Below are 9,670 nucleotides of genomic sequence, written 5' to 3'. Positions count from 1 at the left end.
AATATGAATATCTCAGTATAGACGAGGACTCTTTTTGGTTCAATAGGGAGGTGTCTTGCGTGGAAGCGATGGGAGCTGATCAATGGGATTAAATCGTAGAATCGACATTAGTTCAATAGGGCGATATACAATGGTCTCAAAGTTTACAGTGAGGTTGGTTTTTTACTGATAGAACTAGAACGTGATAGTTTTATCAATGTCAGTCGAAATGTTACATTTGACGTTTCTTAACAACCGTTGAAGGATATCATGGAGTTATGCAATAAAGATTGGCAAGTGAGATTCACTCCAACAAAGATGCGGATCAAATGGTAGCGACAACAATTGCTTATACCTCCCAAATGCATATATTCAAGCAACCACCTTTAGAAGCTTGCCGGTTTTTACTAGATGACTTTAAGGGTGTGCTGGGTTGGGATAGGAGGAGGGAGTGGAAAAGTGGAAAGAAAATAAAATTGGAGTGTGTTTGGTTGGGAAAAAAAGTGATAGAACAGAAAATAAGAGGGATGACTATTTTCCATCCCAATGCATAAAAGTCAATCTTCTGAATTAGAATGATGAGAGGAGAGAAAACGAGAGAGAAATGTATGTTAGTTCAAAATTATACATTTTCAAATATTTTATTTTATTTTCTTTCATTTTTCAACTCTATCAAGCAATGGATAAAAAGAAAACTATTTTTTCTTTCCATTTTTTCATCTTTCTTACCAAGCACACTTATGAAAAAAAAATTATATTTTTCATCTTTTTAATTTTCTACTCTTTCAATTTTACATCCTTTTAATTTTCTTTCAATAAGTGTATTACCTATTACAATGTTTGAAATTTTGTAATAGAGGGCTCTACCCCTAATTCTACCCATAAATAAATAAATGGACATCGAATTAGATGGGAGTTCTTCATCCAAGAAAACTAATGGATTTTTAAACCAATCTAAAATTATTTTAAAATGATATATATTTATATCTACTTGTAGGGGTGTAGCCAGGGAGGCTGGCAAAGGCACCGACCCCCCTAAAATGGAAAATATTTCATTTAGACCCGTTTAAAATTTATAAAAATTTAAATTAGTAAAAGTAAAATTGTACTTTAGCTCCTAAAATAATAATAATTTAATTTAATCTTTTAAAAATTATAAAGATATAAATATTAAAATGATAAAATTATACTTTTACTATGGTAAAAAATTTTTATAAGTTGGTAGTGTGCTTGAAACATTTAGTATAAAATAAATCTAATATCCGAATTAGTAGAAGATATTTTCTTTGATCATCAATACTCAATAAGGCGGGAAGTTTTAATTCTATTTCAGACTTGCACGTACTCTATATTTTCCAAAAGCAAAAAGTCTTTGTTTCGGATCAACTTTTTCTTTTTTTTAGGTTTGATCAAAACTAAAAACTGAAAATCAGAAAGTCTTATTTATAGTCTAGATTGATTATAAGGTCCAAATCCTAGAAAGAAGTGACCAGTGGGCAAGTCATGCGGAGGAAGCAAGGCCAAGCTGACGGCAACTTCACCGGCGGCATCAGGGGTGTGAGTGCCTTGCCCACGTGTCATGGATGTTTGAGTGTAGCCGGGGCAAAAGCAGTTAACACTTAATCTTCCTCCTTCAAATCGCTTCGCCAAAACCCTAGAGTAAGCGTTCAATGCCAGCTTTGACACTGAATAATCTGTCCATATTTGCGGCCACCCTTCCCTTTCCCATCTCCCTTCCTTCACGTCTCCAAGAAACATTTTTACTACGCCCTCTATTTCTTCTTCCGATAGCCTCTCCTTCTGTAGAGTTTCTTTTATATTATGGTTTCTCACTTTCTGCAATATTACATCATTAATCCAAGCTGGGAACGTAAAGTTAATAAAGAAGATATAATAGGAACTTACATTAATGGAGCCAAGCCTGGAGCTAATGCTAAGTATACGACTTATAGAAGGCGAAAGGCGAAACAACGGCAAGAGTGACTCAGTGAGTAACTTGGGTCCATGAAAATTGGTTTTTATTACTGTCTCTGCGAACTCCACTGAGTTCTCGTGGATATCGTTGAAGGAAACACCTGCATTGTTCACCTGAAAAACAATATATTTTATTATCTCCGCTATAATAAATATACATCAATTATAGTTATAATGATGAAAATAATTAACAAAGTTGAAAAATGCAGAAAGAAAGAAGATTTGAAATGTAAGAAACAAAATTGGGTGGTGATCATGGGCCGGGCCGGGCTGAGCCCAGACAAAATTTTAGGATGGTTTTTTAGGTTCGGGCTCAGCCCGGCTTAAAATATAAGCTTAAAAATTTATCTAAGTCCAGCCCGAAAGCAAAATTTCTAAGCCCGAGCTCGGCTTGGCCCGGCCCATATTAAAATTTACAACACCAAAATAGCATAATTTAAAAAGAAAATAGCATATTAAAATTTAAAAAGTATATTTGATTAAAAATAAAAAATATTTATTTATTTAATATATAATTCGGGCTGGGCCCGGACTAAAAAAGTTTTACCCGAGGCCTGGCCCATTTTTTAAACGGGCTTTATTTTTTTGCCCAAACTCATATTTCGGGCCTATATTTTTATCCGAAGGCCGTCGGGCCGAACCGGATAACCCAACCCATGATGACGTCTAGTGGGAAGCATGTTAAATTGGTAAGAAGTTTGATGTGATTGTATTACATGCATGAAAACAATATTATATATTAACTGCAATTTGCATGAAGCTTGTTTAAATTTATTTTATATAACTATGTGTACATAAAATATCATTTTTATTATTTAAATAATGATTTGGATTCCAATCATGTGATAAAGAAAAAAAAGTCTATCCCGTCCGACACAGTCTGCCAACTAAAAACCAAAATAAGATTCTTCATATAATAATTGATGTCTGGCTACAAAATAACTTTCTTTTTACCCTTTACATTTGGCCAATTTTTGAATTATATCAACTGATAGTAAACTATTTATATCACAGTTTAAGTATTTTAATTAATTAATAATGTCAAAATTTCTATTTTTAGATAGTAGCTTATATTTTTTTATTCATTTTGATATTTAAATTGGTTTCGTGCCATCTGATAAGAATGTGCCACATGCTATGTTTGGTAACCTTTTTATTTTTTTTGGTAAATTTAGATAAAACAAAAAAAAAGAAATTCAAATCTTGCAAGTAAAATTAATTATCATAAAGATTATATAATTTATATAAAATAAGACTCCAAGCTAAACCGAAAGAAAACATTTGCAACTCAATTTCTGGGCTAACCATTCTTTTCACAAATTAAAATAAAACAATTTATATTCCGGCGAATATAATATTTGGTAGAGAAGTAGAGTATAAATGGAGGTTGAGAGTAATCTTAGTCATTTCACATAATCATGTCGCATTAATTTGTAAACAGTAAAGAGGGCAAATATATACCTTTTAATTGATGCTTAAAATCTCATTTTTCCCAGTTATTTTTTTTTATATAATGACAAGGAGGAAATTCTAAAATCAAGTTATTTTTTTCAAATTTGATTACTAATTTGTTTGATTTTAATTATTTTTTTATATAATTACAAGTTTTGTTATTTATTTTACAATCATATTCGGATAAGTGATATTCAAAACAATGTCGACTTATTTTATTTTTTTATATGAAATCTTTGCTTATAATATTTATGAAAAAAAAAATTCTTCTCTAATCATTTATAATTGACTATTGTGTAGACTTTTTTTATATATTTTTTTATTTTCTTTAATCAAGGTTGTTGGGAAATATAATAAAAGTTTGTTTGTGTATGATTATATGTATTTATAAGTTAGATTGAGTTGGATTTAGGATAAATCAATGTGTGATATAAATAAATTTCATGTTTGTCTAAATTTGACTTAGTTCAAAATATGAACCTAAACTTTTTACCTATGATTGCTTATATTTATAAACCATTAGTCTAACCTCGTTTTTAAGTCCGCTTATGTTAATTTTTTAAAATTATGCTATTTTTAGTTTATTGTTTAATAATTTAATTTTGTTTTTATTAAAATTTTAAATATAATCATATTATTGAATGTTCACAATATAATATTATCTATTACTATAAATTTAAATTTATATGCTATACTTAAATGTTATAGTCTAAACGTGGCCCATATTTTAAATGAGCCTATTTATTTTGTTTAAGCTCATTCTTTGAACTTAATATTTATTGTTTAAACCCTCTCAAATATCAGGTTAAACGAGTAGCTCAACTCTTAACTAGTATATTTCAGTTATGAAAATATATATATATTATATGCAAATAATACAATAAAAATTATATATTTATTGTCATGGCACAGTAACTTTAGTCTATTTTAAAAAAGTTTACTTATAAGAAAAATTAAAAGCAGTTTCCTTTTTAATAGGAAATCACTAAAAATAGAAATTTCAAAAGCAGTGAAACTGGTTTTCTTGTGTTCATATTATGGAAAGGCGCAGAAGCATTTTCCAAGTTTTACGTATTTGAAAAACAAAAGGCTTGATTTGAATAGTTGTGCTGGATTTGGTTGTATTTTAGATTCATAAATTTAAATCCAAATACATTGAATTGAATCCAATCCAGTCCTATCTTTATTTGATTTTTCTAATTTTGAGTCTCATAAAAGTTGTTGACTTGATTGGAATAAACCCTTGAGTTGAAGACATATAATCTACTGCTTCAGCTTAGATTCAAATCATTTATTATAATCATCTCTTGATATTTTAGTAGGTTTAATTTAGAAGGAAGGAATTGTATAAAATTATAATTTTACGTCAAATTTAATTTATTATTCTTCTATTAAAAAAAATAAAAATATTTATCACATTTATGAAATAAGGAAGTGAGAGATTTACTTACAAGAATATCCAGTCCTCCAAATGTTGTTTCCACCCACGACACAAAGGTTTTAATGGAAGCAGCCTTGGAAACATCCAGCGCAAAAAACCGCACATTACCAAGCCCTTCTTCCCTCAATTTCTCGGTAGCTTTCTTCCCTCTTTCCTCATCCCTCGCCGTCAATACCACCGTTAATCCCAGCTCTGCAAATCGCTTCACCACCGCCAGACCTATACCTTTGTTAGCTCCGGTCACCACCGCAACCGTGTCTCCGCTCCACCATCTGCCACGATCGTCAAATACCCATGTTAAAACATCCAAATGGGCATCGTATTGCATCAAGATTTTCGAGAATTTAGAGAAATTCCCGTATCAGAAAACAAAAAAGAAAGGGATCGTTACCTATTTGATGAATGGAGGGAAACAGTAGACGAGAAATGGAACTGATCAACTAGTTTTGATTCCATTCGTTTTGTTTACAAGAGATCAATTGCTGTAGTTTGTGTTATATAGAGAGAGGAGAAAGGAATTAAGATGGCATTATTGTATACAAGGAGAGATGACTGTAATTCTTTAACTATACTTCTCAGGTAATGGGCAGATTTGAACTTTATATATATATATATATATATTTCAATTTATAAACTATAATTTTTAAAATAATTAAAGAAAAAAAGAATTTTCACAAAAATAGGAAAATTGTTTTGTATTATTAAGAAATAAATTAAAATTAAAATTAAATCCTACACACATGAAAGTTGTTAATAAAAAAGAAAAGCTGAGACTTGAAAGCCACACTCCAATTGCGTTGCATGTTTACATTCACAGAGTCTAATAAAAAATTTAGTAGATGGATGTCATTGCACATGTATAAATTTATTTTTATATAAGCTATGCCGGTACACCTTTAGACTTTCACCTCTTTTTTTTATTAAATTTTTAGAAAAATTACCCAGGTCAAGTAAGTCTCTAAAGCAAAATGACACCCATTTAATATTTTAATATATGTAAACAAAATAATACATAAATTTCACATCCAAAAGTGTCATCCAATTTTAGCAATAAAATATTTTATTTTTTTCTTCTCAAAGTTATATTATAAACAACCCTAGTTTCAAATGTGACTTAAATTTGAATCGCGTTAATCGTATTTATTTTTCGATTTTTACTTTATTTTTGTAATTCGCCAAACAAATATTATAAAATTTTGATTATTTTATTTTATTTATTTTTAAAAATTAATTCATACTTATAAAATAAAAAGACAAAAAAAAGAAAAGATAAGGCTATCCATGCAACACAACAAAAGAAAACGCAAGCCTCCTCTCTCCTTCAGACACGTGGCAGGTTTTATACCACCGTCAGTCCGTAAAGGTTTTTAACATTTACTTCAAACCCTATATTTTTTTATATTTAAAGTTTAATCTTTTTTTATTTAAAGAATCTAATCATTTTATTTTTAAAATTTTAAAAATTTAACTTAAATAATTACCTTTGTTAAAATTATTTTATCAAAATTATTATTATGACATTTTAAAATAAAAAAATTTAGTGATAACGATGTTAACAAAAAATATTTTATGAATTTAATTTATCAAAAGAAATTTAATCGTGTTAAGAAATAAATTTATATTTTTAAATAAAAAATTAAAAAAATTCTTCAAAATTTAAATATACGAAAACATTTTAATCCAAAAAAAAATTGTTATTTATTGTTACGGAAAGAAAGAAGGAAAATTTTAGTAACTGATAATGACAAAGACAAATCTTGTACCAAAAAGCGATTGAGGTAAATTTTATTGATCACGACTTCAGAATTAAAATAAGATGTTCCAATTACGGGCTTAATAACTGACTTTATTTCTGGACATTTTTATTTTTTAATTAAATTTTGGATAAACTATATAAATTATCACCTAATTTTGGTCGCTTAATTTAAAAAGTTTTAATTTAGGCACTAATGTTTTGAATTTATTCCTGTTTTGGTCACCTACCGTTAAATTAATAACAGAAATCATTTTTCTAACTGGCATAATGCACATTTAATCTTCAATTATTTACATATTCTATCAATTTGATACTCAAACTTCCTAACCAAAACTTTTATATTTTAAAACAGAGGCATTCCACATCTATTAATTGTTTTGTTTATGGTTGAAATTATCCAATTTTATATCTAGCCCTTTTTGTTTATATCTTTAAGAAGTTAGCGTTAGAAATTAACTAAACACCATTAAAAACAATAGAAATTACAAATTTTAAAAATATAATATATAATAAATGTATATAAATAATTTAATATTTGTAAAAAATAAATTTTCACCCTGACTAGCATAACTTTAGTTTTTAATAAATTTGGTAAATAATTGGACATTAAATCAGATTATTAGTGATATGTACTGCTTATTTTGAATTTAAAAATTAAAAACAAAATATTAAAAATAAATATAACACATAATAATATCTTAATCAATTTATAAATTAAAAAAATCATTATCAATGTAACAAAAGGAAATTCAATTACTTTTTTCACATTTTTTTCTTATGAAAAAATAAATGTTCACAATTTTTTATTATATAATTATTGATTGAACAATTGGATTTTCAGAGCCATGTTTTTTAAGTTTAGATTTAGTTTCCAATTTCAAGGACCAACTTTGAGAACTATTTTTATGTACCTTGAAGAAAATATCATACTATTAACGATAAGGGTAAATCTAAAGTGTTTTTTTATTAAGAATTTTTCATTTTAATTAACCAAAATTTTATCAATCAAATGGTTATAAAATATTATATTTAGAAGAAAACTAATAAAAAGAAAAAGAAATAAAGTTTCAAGATAAACTCATTAGTATGGAATTGGCTCGAAAAACGGCTAGTTAGTTAAGAGAATTTTTTTTTTCCTTTTATGGGTTTTATAAATTTATAGATGTGGAATACCTATATTTTAAAAGCTGAAAGCTTTAGTTAGGAAGTTTGAGGATCAAATTGATAAAACTTGTAAATGGGAAGGTTTAAAATTTTAAATTAGGATCAAATTGATGGAATATATAAGTATTGAGGACTAAATGTGTTATTATAACAATTAAAAAAAGGCTTTTCATTATCAATTTAACTTTGGGTGACCAAACTAGGAATGAATTTAAACATTAGTGCCTAAATCGAAAATTTTCAAAGATAGGTGACCAAAATAGAAATGCGGTCATAATTGGGTAACAATTTGTATAATTTACCCTTAAATTTTCATCCTAAAAATTTTAAAAATTAAATTGAATTCAGCTTGATTTTTGTACATATATGAAAGTTTGAATAAGATGAAGTCTTCTATTTTAGATAATATATTAAAGGTTTTATATATTAGAGTTTAATATTTTTTTAATGTGGTACATCTATTTTTTATCAATGTAGTATTGGTATTTAATAAAAGTTAAACAATTTTGTAAGTAAAGATAATAATGCTAACATTTCATTGTTTAATTCCGCTTTAGGGTTGAATGATAAAGTTAATTTCTAATATTATTAGCTTTGAATTGTTTATGATTTTGTTAATAGAATAAATTCAATGTTAATTGAGAATTTGTTTAATTTTGTGTTTACTTTTAAAACAACATATTATGGTTGTGATTTTTTTGAGTTTTACGGATGATTTGATAAATGTTTGTAACACCTGACCTGGACAGCAGATCCGAATGCAAGACGTCACATTCGTTGCCAAAGCAACTCAAACAATCAAACTTTCAAGTAGCAGAAGTCCATAATAAATTTTTAACCAAATGTAATTGGGTGTAATCATTATGAATAGGGCCAACTACAAACGTACGAGGTCAAAGGTATTCAAAAACGGGGCCAAGATAAGCATCATGGGCTGAAAAGTCAATGTAAGAGCTTGATTTTTAGTGGTGCTAGAAAAGAGAGTTTCGGAATCTCATTTCCGTAAATCGGGTTCGTAAATATTAAATATGAATATTTAAGGAGTTGGTATAAAAATATATTTAAGTTTGGTCTAGTCAATTTTGTTTGTTAATATTTGATTTAGGTACAGAGACTAAATTGTAAAAGTCCAATCGCTATAAGGTTTTAATTGGCCAAAAATTTAGGGGCTTAAATTGCAAATAACCAAAGGTCTAAAATGACAATTTAACCATTTTTGGATATGTTGATTTTAGATGTTACCAAGGTCCAACATTTGTTGCGGATACTCAAATACATGTGACACAGGTTTAGCTTGGATGAGTAACCTAATGTCGTTTTAAAGGTTTAGCCCCGACGGTGAACCTGACATTTATATATTTATTCAACTTGGATAAGCAATCGAATGTGTCGTTATAAAGGTTTAGTCCAGATGAGTAACCTGACACAAATATATTCAGCTTGAACGAGTAACTAGTGTGTAGTTACTTGTGTATCCGAGTCCGTTTACTAGGGTTCATCAAGTGAAACAATTTATATGAAACGAGAAATTGAAATGAGATGAAATGAACTCGATGTTTAAATGAAAGATTAATGAATTATTTGAGTATAAAGCCTTTGATATATATGTGATTACATTACTCTTGGACTGATTGAGATTTAAGTTCGTTACCTATTGTGACATGAAATGGCATGTTAAATACTTGTGATATTACATGGTTTGAATATATGCCAAAACCCACCTTATTGATGTTGTTATTTGCCATTTCTGGCCAAACTATGCCAAATTTATGTTAGCTTATTGTATTTGAAAGATAATGTAAGTTTTGTTTAATGTCTATGAACTTACTAAGCATTTTATATACTTAACTAGTTGTTTTCCTTTTTTTCCTTATAGATCACTACCTTGCAAAACACATCACATT

General features: G+C 28.0%; 1 protein-coding gene across 2 annotated transcripts; it reads right to left on the bottom strand.

Moving 5' to 3' along the window:
* Positions 1–1,283: 1,283 nt before the first annotated feature.
* On the bottom strand, positions 1,284–5,694 carry LOC107914599 ((+)-neomenthol dehydrogenase). 2 transcript variants are annotated; one of them, XM_016843545.2, is made up of 4 exons: positions 5,238–5,694; positions 4,857–5,118; positions 1,885–2,067; positions 1,284–1,815 (listed from the first exon to the last, which is right to left on the bottom strand). In XM_016843545.2, exons 1-4 carry the CDS (start codon positions 5,300–5,302, stop codon positions 1,423–1,425), a joined length of 903 nt encoding a protein of 300 aa, XP_016699034.2. In that variant the 5' UTR covers positions 5,303–5,694; the 3' UTR covers positions 1,284–1,422. The 2 variants fall into 2 exon arrangements, with proteins under 2 accessions (XP_016699034.2, XP_016699035.2); XM_016843546.2 differs by having other exon boundaries at positions 1,284–1,779; positions 5,238–5,691.
* Positions 5,695–9,670: the final 3,976 nt, after the last annotated feature.

The sequence above is a fragment of the Gossypium hirsutum genome, chromosome D10 (assembly GCF_007990345.1).
Source record: "Gossypium hirsutum isolate 1008001.06 chromosome D10, Gossypium_hirsutum_v2.1, whole genome shotgun sequence".
Classification (NCBI taxonomy): Eukaryota; Viridiplantae; Streptophyta; class Magnoliopsida; order Malvales; family Malvaceae; genus Gossypium; species Gossypium hirsutum.
The sequence above is the reverse complement of the archived record's forward strand: the minus strand, read 5'-3'. Positions and strand labels throughout refer to the sequence as shown.